Source organism: Acinonyx jubatus, chromosome B1 (genome assembly GCF_027475565.1).
Source record: "Acinonyx jubatus isolate Ajub_Pintada_27869175 chromosome B1, VMU_Ajub_asm_v1.0, whole genome shotgun sequence".
NCBI classification, from domain to species: domain Eukaryota; kingdom Metazoa; phylum Chordata; class Mammalia; order Carnivora; family Felidae; genus Acinonyx; species Acinonyx jubatus.
The window spans coordinates 169,423,427-169,439,466 of NC_069382.1; the positions used below are offsets into that span (position 1 = coordinate 169,423,427).

General features: G+C 36.8%; 1 protein-coding gene across 3 annotated transcripts in view; it reads left to right on the forward strand.

The window, feature by feature from the left end:
- The first annotated feature begins 304 nt into the window (after window positions 1–304).
- TMEM156 (transmembrane protein 156) overlaps window positions 305–16,040 on the forward strand; it is a 56,625-nt gene continuing 40,889 nt past the window's right edge. For 2 of the 3 annotated variants that reach the window (XM_015080498.3, XM_015080500.3), the window contains exon 1: window positions 307–491. In XM_015080498.3, coding sequence (XP_014935984.1) covers window positions 404–491 — 88 coding nt within the window. In that variant the 5' untranslated portion in view covers window positions 307–403. Of the gene's footprint in view, window positions 492–16,040 lie in introns of all 3 variants that reach the window. The other variant, XM_053217457.1, reaches the window with a different exon arrangement.

Genomic DNA, 16,040 nt, shown 5'->3' on the forward strand with positions numbered 1-16,040 from the left:
TTTACACACACACATTGGCAAAAATGGGAAAACACCTTCAAATTTAGGTGAGGACAAGATCTTTGCTTCTTGAGATCATTTCTTTATCTTTCTTGTTTGGAAGGTAGTTTGAAAGTGTCTATCAGACAGTAGTCTTCTTAATGGAAAGTGACTCAGAATGAAAAAGTCTCAGTTCAAGGCCTCTTTTTTTTACAATCGATCTTAGCCAAAAGCCTGAGAAGCAATCAAGCCCTCTTTTTTTTTTTTTTTTTTTTTTTTTTTTTTTTTTTTTAGTCTTACACAAAAGGAAGTGAGTATGAAGTTGCTTGCATAAACTTAAAGAACTTCAGAGATGAAACCCAAAGCAGGAAGAAACATGCCACCAATGTACTGGAGGGGAACACACTGTGTCATGTGAATAGACATGACAAAAACAGCCTTCTTTAAATTACTTTTGGCAATTGTGATCGCATTCATTTTAATCTTGCCAGAACATTTTAAGACACCAAAAGGTGAGTACATAATTATAATTTATCTTTTCTTTTTCTAATTAAAAAAAATTATGATAGCTAACGGTTACAAGGAAAGATCCTCTCTTTGGATACACGCTGCCTGGGCTGAAGTTCTATGTCTGAAAAGTTAAGAAAATGAGATTGTAATTTTAGTTGACTGTTATATAGCACAGTAAACTTATTTGCAGTACTTAATTATTGTGGCATACCGTAGTGAAATAAAAAATGAAAAGAAATATTTAAAATGTGTAGTCTAGATTTTAAACATTGAGTTTACATTCATCTCACATGATTTTGCTCTTTGAAGTAGTTTCCTTCAAAACAGTTTTAAGTATGCTTTTACACTCTAGACTTATTTCACAAAGCGAGTCATATTTGTTATGTTAAAGGTGTTTGATTTACCTCTACCACAGCTATTTCACACAAATAACTCACTGTTGCTTTTTGAAAAATAAGAGAATTTAAAATAAGATGGGTGCAAATTTCAGCAGGTGTGTGCAAATATTCTCTAGTATATTTGTAACTAGAGAAAAAATGGAACAAAATGTCCTCTGTGGATATTTCAGGGATTTGTGATATTATCGTTGGAACCTAGGATAAGAAAATAAATAAATGTAAATTTGAACTATTTTTATATGTCAGTAAAAGTTTTAAAATATATATAAATGTGCGTTCGGAAAATAGTTGTGCTCCCTAGCATTTAATAATAAGAAAAAGTAAAAAGAAAACACTATATTCTATCATTAAAGTTATATGAATTTGCTTAAAATCAGGGAAAAGCTTATATTTGATGACATTCTGCCATGATTACTATTGCATGTACATGATACTAAGTGGCCAGATAACAATATTTTTGCTAAACAAACACTATGTGCAATTTTGTGAATGATTGAATTTTTCAAAATTTTCTTGGTTTTCTGGCATTATGTTGCTCAGACTAAACAATCATAACATATATTTTTAATTCTTGATTCCACTTAGTGGAAATATAGAGAATAGTTAGAATTGGAATGGAGATAACTTATTTCAACTTTTAAGCCTTTTAAATAGTAAGCTGATTTGATAGTTATCTAAGGTAGGCCAGGAAGATGGACCTCACATCTCCAAAAAATCAGGTTCATCTAACGAAAACCAAGTAATCAGCCTCAAAAAAGATTTCATAAACTATTTGCTAACTGTTGGTTACTGTATTATGAGAACTGGTGATTGCCAGAGCATGTGAAAAGCTTTTCTTTCTTGGGCAGATGTCTTGACAGTAATCAACCATTAATGACTTTTGTGTTTTTACTTTCACAACTAATTACAATCAGCTCTCACTACTACCTATATTGCCTCTGCAAACTTAAAATAGCCACTTCGCTTTTCCTGGTCCAAAAACAGCACAGATATTTCCTTGGACTCTTTAGGGGGATGGATTTATTTGGGAATTTTATTTCAAAGGGACCTTCCTTGGGGCCAACAAACAAAAATGTTTGAAAACTGTCATCTTATCCTGATGTCATTTTGTGGTAGAAGGAATTTTGCACACAGCCACCATAAATGAAAGGTTGATGATTGAGTAAAATATTTTACACATGCAATAGTGCACGCTTTATATTTTATAATGGTTTATGGATCACCAGGAACAAGGTCACATAGCTTCATTTTATCTAGCCTAATACAGATTCAACTAAAGGCAAATGATTATTTCATTTTTTTTCAGTAATTTTAAAATCACAGTTATAGTTGCCTTATGAAATGAGTTGACATGTCAACTGGCATATTTCATAAAATAAAATATCTGGTAAAAATTTTTAGATGCTCATGAAGTGCTAAAATTAACCTTGAGATTCTCCTGTATAGTCCACTCTTCTTATCAGTTACTTGTGGGTTTTTCCCCCATTTTTTTCTTACATCCTATTCACTTTAATTTCTAAGATAAATATTATTAAATGATTTTTACTTATAAATTATTCACTGATACCATGTCGTTAACACATCAAATGAATTCAGAAGGAATCTTAATGAGGAATAATGTATTCATGAGGTTTAATAGATTTGATTTCAAAATAATAAACCCTCTGAAGGCCTAAGTTAAAAATAGAGAACTGTGTTTGATCATTTTTCATCAAAAATGTGTCTGAGTCTCTGAATAATCATTACTCAGAATATTCAATTATCATAATTACACAGTATAAGCTATCTAGTCTAACTTTATTGAAGAAGAGGAACTTCTTCAATGGTGTTTTGGACTTTTAATGAGTTTGCATTGAGCATGCACTGGCAAGAGAAACTATTTTAATACTTCCAGTTTATTTGAAAGACAGCTTATACTAAGATACAGTAGTTAATGTAATGATTTGCTACACTTCCATTGCATGTAGATAGTGGAGATAGAAAAGGAATGGATATATTTTGATTCAGAGATGCTTGCAATTAGGAGAGCCTGGGTTGCCGCAAACAGGAGACTTCACCAACCAACTTTTATTGGACTTACAGTGTTTAAGAGAGAGAGACCTGCTTAACCCATATCAATCTCAGTGATCTTTTATTTATTTATTCCTCCGGTCATGAACAGTGCCTACCTGTGCTGGCTTCTGCAGCACATATACTGAAATTGGAATGAATAGTGTCTACCTGTACCAGGAACCCGGGGCTACAAAAACAACAGGCAACTCTTCCTTCAAGGAGTTTTCAGTTAGCGGGAGGCCTGACTGGTAAATAATTAAATACAATACTGTAATTACTGAAATAGCAATGTAAAAAGGTACAATGGAAACATAAAAGTTGCTTCCAGGCCTGTCTGGGGAGGATGTTCCTTCCATTTTTGTTGCAAAGAGATAACTGTCAGAGCTCTAATGATCAGCTAATATTTCTCCTTACCTGCTTGCAGAAGCACTCTCTAAGAGAAGCAATTATTTTCAAATAAAATGTACTCATATAAATATCTCAGAAGTTCTTGAAGCCAGAAATTGTAGTCATACAAATGTCTTACTGATAATTCACGGCAATGCAAGACAGGAATAGCAGAGATAACAACACCTCAAACCTAATTTTATTTAGCTATTTGACTTCCTCGCTTACTTGTAAGAGCCAAACTGACATAAACTATGTTTACCAGCTTTCATTTTCCCTGGCATTTCACACTTTCTGATGGAAATGGTAGTATAATGGACCATGAACTGCAAGAAAACAGTGGACAAAGGAACTTAACTTACAAAGTATACAAAGTATAGGATAAACCCTGAAGTATTCAACCCTATGTACACATTACTTATGTCTATATTATAAAGAACAGTGTTATCAAGAGTAACCGCAACTAATTTGCCTGAAAGTATTCTTAGTTCTTAAAAATGGACACTTAATTTTTCTCTCATCAACTGGCTCATTAAAAAGTTAATCAACAAGCCCCAATAAGGTCTGGGATATAGACTAACAACTATTAAAAAAATTTTTTTTAATGTAATAATACTTACACATGTACCAGGTACTATACCAAGTACTTTTACAAGTAATAACTCATTCTGACACATTAAATACTTCATCTCATTTGTGGCAAAGCATCATTCTCAAGAGAGACTATTCTGAAAATATTCAGAAAGAAGGAATAAAACTATATGGGTAGATTTACTTTGTTGTAACATTTTATTTCTTACGGAGTTTTCTGAATCTTTATGGAATGCAAATGGCTACTGATCGACACAATATGTTTACAAATATATTGTAGACATTAGATGCTGGCAAAAAAAAAATAGACACTGCTAAATAAAATGCTTTCCACTGCTTTGGCAGAATGGGTTTTATTCTGTTAGATTATATACAGCAACCCTTGCTTGGGATGCTTTCTATTAGGTTCTCATTGCATTGGTAGATGCCCTTTCTGTACACCTTTTTTGTTTTTATAGAAAAACAACTTTCTTTAAAATAATAATGCGGTAATATATCTTACCCTGATACTGTTGTTTCTTTTCTCCATAGCACTCATACCCTATATAACTTACTTATTGTGTGTACTTTTTGCTGTCTGATTTCTCCAAATAGAGCATAAGCTTGATGAAAATGAGGTTTTTGTCTGTTTAGGTCATATTTTAAGCACTTAGGACAGTACCTGCCACATTAAGAGGCACTCACCAAGTATTTGTTGATGGAGTGAATTTTCTGACTCATACTGTAAAGGAAATAAAAGTGAAACATTCTTGAAGGAAGCATTTCTTATCTGATCATCATAACCACCTTTTGATTTAGGCAGATCAGGCACTATTATCCTCCTCTTGTATTTTTGAAGCGAAATTTTACTTCCCACCTAGAACTTTTAGGTTGTGCAATGTATGAAATTTATTTCACAGAATCTTTCACTTAAAAGATATGTGTCTGTTTACCCTAGGTTATTTTCCTACCATTTTTTTTTCCGATGGAGAGTTTCATAATGTGCATTTACTTCCCTATTTTGACAAGTAAAGTCAGCAATCTTTCTTATCTCCCACTGTTCTACATACTGTTACCATAAATTAAAAGTAACCCCAAACTTTGCCCCTTTTCCCCAAGAAATATTTTAAATTGTCTTTCCCAAATGTTCTATGAATAAATCCATATCCTGTCGAGACTCCCCTGTTCCTTACCTGGTTAACACCATCAATGTATCATTCATTTGCAACATGATGTATTTTTACCCTTTCCAACTCAATATTACTAGAGAAGCCTCAATTACTGAACCCAAAATGGAAATGTAATTATTTGAACTTTTGCTATCGAAATTGATACTCTTTGAGTCTATACCAGTTGTTAAAGAGGCAGACCTGTAACCAAAGGAAAAAAAAAGTATGTTAACTAATATCTCTGTAATTAGGCAGCTAAGCCATTAGCTTTTTTTCTCTCCTGGCAGCTAATATTTTTTTTAAGTTTATTTATTTATTTTGAGAGAGAGAGCGAACGGGGGAAGTTTAGAGAGAGAGGAAGAGAGAGAATCCCAAGCAGGCTCTGCACTGTCAGCAGGAGCCTGATATCTGGCCTTGAACTCAGAACTGTGAGATTATGATCTGAGCTTAAATCAAGAGTGGGACATTTAACCAACTGAACCACCCAGGCACACTAGCTAATATTTTTAAATTGCTGAATTATGATACAGAATATCCAATAATAATTAAAGCTATTTAAAATTTTTTTAAATGTTTGTTTGTTTATTTATTTACTTACTTAGAGATAGACAGAGTGTGTGGGGGGGAAGGGCAGAGAGAGACGGAAACACAGAAGCCAAAGAAGGCTCCAGACTGAGCTGTCAGCACAGAGCCCGACAGCGATCATGACCTGAGCTGAAGTCGGACGCCTGAGCCACCCAAGCACCCCTGATTAAAACTATTTAGAAACAATTGGAGGTGTTTTGTTTAGTTTGGCTATTTTTTTAAAAGCACAATTTACATACAGTAAAATACAAAGATCTTAAGTGTTCGGTTTTATAAATTTTGACAATTATATGTGACTATGTAACTACAACCCCATAAAAAATACAGATTTTCATCACTCCCAGAAGGATTCCTTTTGCTCATTTCTGTCAAATTTTCTCCTGTTCCCAAGGCAACTTTCTGACCTGTGTCACCATAGTTTAGTTTTATCCCTTCTTATACTTTATATAGACGGAATCATCACACAGTATCTATTTTTGATCTAGCTTCTTTAGCTTAGCATAATGTTTTTGAGACTCACCCATGTTATTAAGTGTATCACTAGCTCTTTTCTATTTATTGCTAAATAGTCCATTATACAAATACATCACATTTGTCCCTTATGCCACTGGGTTGTTTCCAGTTATTGGCCATTATAAATGTGCTGCTATGAACATTTTTGTACAACTCTTCATATGAAAATATGTTTTCATTTCTATCAGGTAACTAGTAGTAAAATAGCTCAATATATTTAATTTGATAAGAAACTGCCAAATGCATCTCCAAAGTGGTTGTACTAGCTATGTTTCTGGTGGTAAAAATTGCTTATTTTCTTCAGTTTGTATTTCATATACTGAACCAATAACACTTAGAATATGTATTGTCTGAAAGAATCCATGCTTCTTCCAAAGTTCCTTGACAACTCGTTAACAGAGAAATAGCCTAGGTATTGGGAAAATATGACTTGACGTAGAGTAGTTTCTGGAGTTGCTCTTGTCTGTCAAACAATGAAGATTTTACTGTACATTCTCACTTATTTTTGAAGGTCAACAGAGAGTTGAAACTTCTATTCTTGCATTCAACCTTGAAAAATACTCTTGGCACAAAATATCTAAAAATGTGAGATAAAACATTAAAGACTAAAACACTAAGAACAACAAAAAAATATATAGTTGAACTACTAACAAAATAAGAAAACTCCTCAAAGGTGGAAAATGGTTATAAATTATGAATCCAGACTGGTATGCAAGAGTAAACAAATTGGTCACCTGAGTGGCCTAGAGTCTTTTTCATGGGTCATACATAGTAGACAGAAGCCCGAGCTTAAGACTGGGACCCCAAAGGTGACGTGCTCTGTGAAGGAGTAAGGAATAATCTAAGGAAAACTTGTCTGGCTATGAGGAAATTTGTCTGCCTTTACCTAGGCCCTGGAGAGAGTAAGGAAAAAATTTCCCTTGAGAGTTTGTGAACACAAGTTGGCCATAGCTTGGATATTAATGATCATTGCCTATAAGGTGTGAAAGGCCAAATCCAAGAATTAAGTCTTGTCTTTGTTTTTTTTTTCTTGTATAAATTTGACATGTGACATTGTTCCCTAGTACTTTGTTGAGGATGTTTACATCTGTGTTCATCGGAGATATTGGCCTGTAGTACTTTTGTGTGTGTGTGTGTGTGTGTGTGTGTGTGTGTGTGGTGTCTCTATCTGGTTTTGGTATCAAGGTAATGCTGGATTCAGAATGAATTTGGATGTTTTCCTTCCATTTCTATTTTTTGGAATACTTTGAGAAGAATAGATATTAACTCTCCTTTAAAATTTTTTTTAATGTTTATTTACTTTTTTGAGAGAGAGAGAAAGAGAGAGAGAGAGAGAGAGAGAGAGAGAGAGAGAGAGGAGGACAGAGAGAGAAAGAGGGAGACACAGAATCTGAAGCAGGCTCCAGCCTCTGAGCTCTCAGCCCAGAGCCTGACACAGGGCTTGAACCCACAGACTGCGAGATCATGACCTGAGCTGAAATTGGATGCTTAACTGACTAAGCCACCCAGGCACCCCTATTAACTCTTCTTTAAATATTTGGTGGAATTTGCTTGTGAAGCCATCTTGTCCTGTCCAACTTTTTTTTTGTTGTTGGGAGTTTTTTGGTTACTGATTCAATTTCTTGGCTATTCACATTTTCTATTTCTTCCTATTTCAGTTTTGGTAGTTTATATGTTTGTATGAATTTTTCCATTTCTTCCAGGTTGTCCAATTGGTTGGCCTATAGTTTTTCACAATATTCTCTTATAATTGTATTTCTGTGGTATTGGTTGTTATTTCTCCTCTTTCATTTATGACTTTATTTATTTGGGTCCTTTCTCTTTTCTTTTTGATAAGTCTGGCTTGAGGTTTATCAATTTTATTAATTTTTCAAAGAATCAGCCCCTGGTTTCACTGATCTGTTCTACTGTTTTTCTAGTTTCTACACCATTTATTTCTGCCTTAATCTTTATTACTTCCTTCCTTCTTCTGGTTTTGGGTTTTGTTTGTTGTTCTTTTTCTAGCTCCTTTAGGTGTAGGGTTAGGTTGTTTATTTGAGGGTTTTGTTGTTGTTGTTGTTGTTGTTGTTGTTGCTTTGCTTTTTGAAGTAGACCTGTATTGTTATAAACTTTCCTCTTATAACAGCTTTTACTTCATCCCAAAGGTTTTGGATTGCTGTGTTTTCATTTTCATTTGTTTCCATGTATTTAAAAATTTCTTCTTTGATTTCCTGGTTGACCCATGCATTGTTTAGTAGCATGTTATTTAGCCTCCATGTATTTGTGATCTTCCCAGATTTTTTCTTGTGGTTGACCTCTAGTTTCAAAGTGTTATGGTCAGAAAAGATGCATGGTATGATTTCAATCTTTTTGTATTTGTTGAGGCCTGTTTTGTGGCCCAGTATGTGACCTATTCTGGAGAATGTCCTATGTGCACTTGGAAAGAATGTGTATTCTGCTGCTTTAGGATAAAATGTTCTAAATATATCTAAGTCCATCTGGTCCAATGTGTCATTCAAAGCCATTGTTTCCTTGTTGATTTTATGTTTAAATGATCTGTCCATTGATGTAAGTGGGTTATTAAAGTCCCCTAGCATTATTGTATTATTATTGATTAGTTCCTTTATGTTTGTTATCAACTGTTTTATATATTTGGATGCTTACACGTTGGGTACATAAATATTTACAACTGTTAGATCTTCTTGGTGGATTGTCCCCTTTATTATGATATACTCCCCTTCTTTATCTTTGTTACAGTCTTTGTTTTATTTTTTAAAGTTTATTTATGTATTTTGAGAAAGAGAGAGAGAGAAAGAGAGAGTGAGAAAGAGAGAGCACGAGCATGAGAGGGGCAGATAGAGAGAGAATTCCAAGCAGGCTATCAGTACATAGCCCAATGCAGGACTCAGTCTCACAAACTGAGAGATCATGACCTGAGCCTATCTCGAGAGTCGGGCACTTAACCAGCTGAGCCACCCAGGCACCCCTCCAGTCTTTGTTTTAAAGTGTAGTTTGCCTGATGTAAGTATTGCTACTTTGGCTTTTTTTTTTTTTTTTGACATCCATTTGCATGATAAATGTTTCTGCATCCTCTACTTTCAATCTGCAGGTATCTTCAGGTATCTTAAGTCTAAACTGTGTCTCTTGGAGGCAACATATAGATAGATCTTATTTTTTTAATCCATTCTGACACCCTATGTCTTTTTGTTGGAGCATTTAGTCATTTATATTCAAAGTAATTATTAATAGATACATACGTATTGCCATTTTATTACTTGTGTTGTTGTTGTTTCTGGAAATTTTCTCTGTCCCTTTCTAGTATTTGTCACTTTTGGTCTTTTCCTCCCAAAGAGTCCCTTTTAATATTTCTTGCAGGACTGGTTTAGTGGTCATGAACTCCTTTAGTTTTTGTTTGTCTGGGAAAATCTTTATTTCTCCTTCTTTCTGAATAATAGCCTTGCTGGAGAGAGCACTCATGGCTGCAGATTTTTTTCCATTCAGCGCTTGAAATATAACATGTCACTCCCTTCTGGCTTGCCAAGTTTTTGCTGAGAAGTCTCCAGTTAGCCTTATGGGTCTTCCCTTGTAAGTTAAGGACTTCTTTTGTCTGGCTGCTTTTAAGAGTCTTTCTTTATCACTGTATTTTGCAAATTTAATTATGTCTTGGTGTTGCCCTGCTTTTGTTAATTTTGATGAGAGTTCTCTGTGCCTCCTGGATCTGGATGTCTGTTTCTTTCCCCAGATTAGGGAAGTTTTCAGCTATTTTCTCAAATAAATTTTCTGCTCCCCTTTCTCTCTCTTCTTCTTTTGAGACTCCTGTAATACGAATGTTATTATGGTTGATTGAGTCACTGAATTCCCTAAGTGTATTCTCATGTTCCATAATTCTTTCTCTCTTTTGTTCACCTTCATTATTTTCCATTACTTTGTCTTCTAGGTCCTTAATTCATTCCTCTGCTTCCTTCAGCCTGCTCTTCATTGCATCAAGCCTGTTTCTAATCTCTTTTGCTACATTCTTTATCTCTGATTGATTCTTTCTTCACTCTTTTATCTCTGTGGTAAGGATCTCACTAATGTCTTTTATTCTTTTCTCAAGTCCAATGAGTATACTTATGATTGTTGCTTTAAATTCTCCATCAGGCATGTTACTTATATCTGTTTCACTTAGATCTCTGGCTGTGGCCTTACCTTGTTCTTTTATTTGGCATGAATTCCTCCATCTTGGCATTTTGTCTAAGTTTCTGCCTTCTTCTCTGTGTTAGAAAAGGCAGTTATGTTTCCTTCTCCTAAAAGTAGTGGCTTTATAAGGAGGTCATGTAGTGTCAAGGGCCTGGAGCTTCAGGGAGTGTCTTTGGTGTATGCTGTGTGTGCCCTGCTATTTTGTTTTAGCTGCTCTATCCTTCAAGTAAGTCATTTGCAGAGGCTTTCTTTGCCTAGTGTGGGCAGTTTTTGGTCCTTGGTCTGAATGTGGCAAGTATTAACTAGGTGTGCTCTGGTCTGCTTGTGAAATGAGACCTGATACCACTTCCATCAGAACTGAGACCATGCAGAAATCTCTGGTCAGATGTGGTGTGGGCAGAGGTTTCTGCTGGTCTTCTAGGGGAGAGGACCCACAATGCTGGGACTGAGGCAAGCTTGACTGAGAAGAGTAGTCTAGTCTGAACTCAGGGGACTTGGTGTAAGCAAGTTAGGTAGCCAGTGTCAGTGCTATGCTGCCTCCTGCAAGTGGCTCTGTGTTTATGCTGAGGGGTGGGGAGGGAAATGGTGACAACCAGTTCCTTTGTTACCTGAGAGGCATTTCCACGAAGCTGCCTCTCAGGTATATGCTCTGAGAAGAGCAAATAATCTCCCTGCTGTGTGCCCCAGGCTCTCTTCAGATTATTGTTTCCATGCTGTCTGCCCCTGGGCTGTTTGCCTGCCTTCTCTCCCTGACCCCTCTTGGCTCTATCCCGGCCTAGCCCACTGACCTTTAAAACTCAAAACTTCAAGCCCCACTGGTTGTAAGATCTCAAAAAATACAACCCCTCTAATTTTCCAAGCCAATGGCTATGGGAAATGTTCTCCCTGTGTATTCCCCTGTGTGCTCCTCTCTGTCTCTCTCTCTCTCTCCCTTCTCCATTACCATGGCTCCCTCCCCTCTGCAGTGTCTGTGATCCATTTCTCCCCTAAACCATAGCTCCACACTTTTTACCTTCTTCAATGTGGTCACTTCTCTCCCTTTGGTTGTGGAGTTTGTTCTGTCAGTCTTCAGGTTGATTTCTGGAGTATTAGGATGATTTGATAGTTATCTAGCTGTGTTCACGGGACAAGATGAGCCTAGGATCCTGGTCCTCCAACTCTGCCACCATCTTCCCTCTCTCATTTGACGTTTTTTAGATTTCACTTATAAATGATACCATATAGTAACTGTCTTTCTTGATCTTATTTTACTTAGGATAATGTACTCAAGTCCATCAATTTTGTCACAGATGGCAGGATATTCTCCTTTTTCATAGGTGAACAATACTACATTTGTGTATATATAACACATTTTCTTTATTCATTCACCCATTGATGGGCACTTGAGTTATTCACAATATCTTGGTTATTGTGAATAATACTGTGATAATACTGTATGGGTGTGCAGATATCTCTGTGAACTCCTGTTTTCATTTCCTTTGGGTATCTACCCAGAAGAGGAACTGCTGAATGATATGATCTATTTGTAATTTTTTGAGGATCCTCCATATTGTTTTCCATAGTGGACAGACTAATTTATACTCCAGCAGTATATAAGGATTCCTTTTTAACCACACCAAGAAATTTAATTTAAAGTGATTTTGAGATAATGTGGTATTAGATACCAAGCAGAGGTAAACAGCAATCCTTTCTGGAGGAAAACATCTTCAAATCAGATCTCAAATAATTTCCCAAACAAAATTCTAAGTAACATGAGCTATTGTCAAAAATCATAAAACACATGAAGGCTTATGGGCACCTGGATGGCTCAGTCAGAGGAGCGTGTGACTCTTGATCTCAGGGTCATGAATTCAGGCCCCATGTTGGGTGTAGAGATCACTAAAAATAAATAAATAAATAAACTTTAAAAACCCCACATGAACAGACAATAGTCAACAGAGACAAAAATAGCAGAATCAGATCTTTAAAGAATTCAGATATTGGGGTTATGAGATATATAAAGTAAATATTTAGTTTGTTTCAATAAAAAATGGTATCAAATGAGTATGAGTAAAAAACAAGACTATTAAAAATAATCAGGCAGATTTATGAATCACTATATTCTATACCTGAAACTGAAACATCATGCAGATTGGAAAAAGAATAACTTGAAAGTCTAATTATGAAATTATAATAAGATGAAGTAGAAACACAAGGAATGGAATAAATGGATCAGACACAACTGAATAATGAATTGGAATATATATCTGAAGAAATTACTGAGAACACAACACAGAGAGCCAGAGAAAGAGCAAATATGAAATAGAGATTAAGAGACATAGAGAACAAAGGGAGAAATCTCTAATGAAGCTATCAAAGGAGAGAAGAGACAGAATGGGGAAATGACTATGTTTGAAGAGATGTGGCTGAGAATTTTACAAAAGTGAAGAAAGACATACATCCTCAGATTCAGGAAACCTAACAAGTCCCTACCAGAATAAATACAAAATTCTCTAGAACATGAAAAAAAAATCAAAAATAACCAGAGATAAAGACTGATTTTCTTCAAAGGAACAATAATTAGGTAGCTCATTTCTTGAAAGCAACCATGAAACTCAGAGGCAGTGGAATAAGCTCTGCAAAGTACAGAGGTAAAATTAATGTCAATCTGGAACTGGTGAGATGTACATTTTCAGATGAACAAAAACAGAGAGTTTGTAAACAGCAGATCTTCAGAGAAGGAATTTATAGAGAATTAACTATAGAAGAAAAGATATAATCCTAGAAGGGAGGTCAACCATGCAAGAAATGACAGGGGAAAGACCCTCAATAATTATAACCATGTGGGTTTATCTAAATAAATCTTGAAAATGTTAACTGCATACAACAAAAATAACCACTGATTTGTGTGTCAATGAAAAAACAAGAGAGAACTAATATGCTGTACAAAAATAGCATCCCTTTCAGAGCTGTAGGTGAGAATCCATTTTCTTTTCTTTTCCAGCTTCTGGAAGGTTTCTGCATGCCTTGGTTTGTGTCTTAGCTTCCATCTTCAAAGCCAGCAATGGCCTATTGAGTCTTTGTCACATTGTGCTATTCGGACACACTCTTTTGCCTCTCCCTTCCACATTTGTGATTATATTAGGTCCTTGGATAATCTAGGATAATTCCCCCCAACCCCTTTTTTTAAGATAAGTGCACCAGCTATCTTCATTCCATCTTCTGCCTTAATTTCTCTTTGGCATGTAATGTAACATATTCACAGGTTCTGGGCATTAGGATGTGGACATTTTTGGCAGGTTATTATTTCTGTCTATTAAAACTGAATAACAAAAGATAGGCAGACACATTCAGTAATGTTAGGATTGGAAAAGGACACAGTAGAAATTTAAAATGTAATAAGAGATTACTATTAATAACTTTAAGTCAATAGGTTTAAAATGTTAAGGACATATTTATAGAAAAATATAACTTACCCAAGCTTACTTAGGAAGAAATGGAAAACTGAAGAGTGGTACAACAATTAAAGAAATTGAGCCAATGGGTTAATATTTGCTAAAAGAAACCCTAGATTTGGGTAATTTTACATGCATGTTCTGCCAAACTTTCAAGAAATAGGTTGAATAGATAAAATAATTTTATAATAAACATTTCCAGAAGATAGAAACAGGGGAGTATTTTCCAATTTATTTTTTAAGGCTAGTATATATCTTGGTACCCAAACTTAACAATGATGGAACAAAAAAGAAAAACTTACAGGCCATTCTCATTTATAAACATTGATTAGGGGGTACCTGAGTGGCTTAGTCGGTTGAGCATCTGACTTTTGATTTTGACTCAAGTCATGATCCCAGGGTTCTGGGATTGAGACTCAGTCAGGCTCTGTGCTGATCATGGAGCCTGCTTAAGATTCTTTGTCTGTCTGTCTGTCTGTCTGTCTCTCTCCCTCTGCCCTGTCCCCCATTTGCACTCTCTCTCCTAAAAAAAATATTTTAAAACAAAACATTAAGAATCTAATTGGATAGGGGCACCTGGCTGACTCAGTCAGTAGAGTATGCAACTCTTGATCTTGGGGTTGTGAGTTCAAGCCCCATATTAGGTGTAGAGATTACTAAAATTAAATCTTAAAAAAAAGAATCTAGAGGGGAAGATGGCCGCATAGAAGGGTGCTGGGCTCACCTTGTCCTGCTGACCACTTAGATTCCACCCACATCTGCCTAAATAACCCAGAAAACCACCAGAAGACTAGCAGAATGGACTCTCCAGAGCCAAGTGTATACAAGAGGCCCATGGAAGAGGGTAGGAAGGGCAGAGAGGCGGTGCACGCTACATGGACTGGTGGGAGGGAGCCGGGGCAGTGGAGGGGCAGCCTGCCTGGCAAGGCAGAGCCCCTGAGTCTGGCTTGCAAAAGCGGAGGGGCTGGACTCCGTGAGTTCTGACAGCCAGCGGGACTTAACATCTGGAATGTTAAAAGTCAACAGCTCTGCTCTCGGAGAGTGGGGAGGGCAAGAGGAATCCAGGAGGGAGAGTTGTTGAGCCTGGGAAGACAGAGCTCAGCTTGGCAGGGGAACAAAGGTGCTGTCAAGTGCCATCTCCCTTTCCCGTCCTCAGCCTAAATCCCAAAGGGAAACAGTTCCTGTCACTGAACTTGCTTGCACCACGCAAACACCCAATGCTGTGCTTCTGTGCATCCATCCCTCTGATGGTTCTGCCTCCCTCCCGGTGCCACAGGGCCCCTCCCACAGGGGACCACCAATGGCAAAGCGAGCTGAGCCTGCCCCTCCCGCCCCTGTGCACCTTGCAGACCCACCCCGGCTAATATGCCAGATCCCATCAAAGCAGCACCACAAGCCTGGCAGTGTGGAAGCAGCCCGGACAGGGGCCACACCACTCCACAGTGAGTCCTGCCCCTGGGAGAGGGGAAGATAAGGTACACATCAGTCTGACTGTGACCCCAGCAGTGGGCTGGGGACAGACATCGGGTCTGACTGCGGCCCGTCCACCAACACAAGTTACTCCAGACAGCACAGGAGAAGTGCCCTGTAGTTCAGCCCCACTCCAGGGACTATCCAAAATGACGAAACAGAAGAACTCTCCTCAAAAGAAACTCTAGGAAGTAGTGACAGCTAATGAATTGATCAAAACCGACTTAAGCAATATAACAGAACAAGAATTTAGAATAATAGTCATAAAATTAACCACTGGGCTTGAAAAAAAGTATAGAGGACAGCAGAGAATCTATTGCTACAGAGATCAAAGGACTAATAAATAGTCATCAGGAGCTTAAAAAGTGCTATAAATGAGATGCAAAATAAAATGGAGGTGACCACAGCTTGGATTGAAAAGGCATAGGAGAGAATAGGTGAATTAGAAGATAAAATTATGGAAAAAGAGGAAGCTGAGAAAAAGAGAGATAAAAAATCCAGGATTATGAGGGGAGAATTAGAGAACTAAGTGATGCAATCAAACGGAACAATATCCGTATAATAGGAAGTCCAGAAGAGGAAGAAAGAGAGAAAGGGGCTGAAGGTGTACTTGAACAAATCATAGCTGAGAACTTCCCAGATCTGGGGAAGGAAACAGGCATTGAAATCCAAGAGGCACGGAGAACTCCCTTCAGATGTAACTTGAATCAATCTTCTGCACAACATATCTTCTGAAACTGGCAAAATACAAGGATAAAGAGAAAATTCCAAAAGCAGCTAGGGATAAACACGCTCTTACTTATAAAGGGAGACCC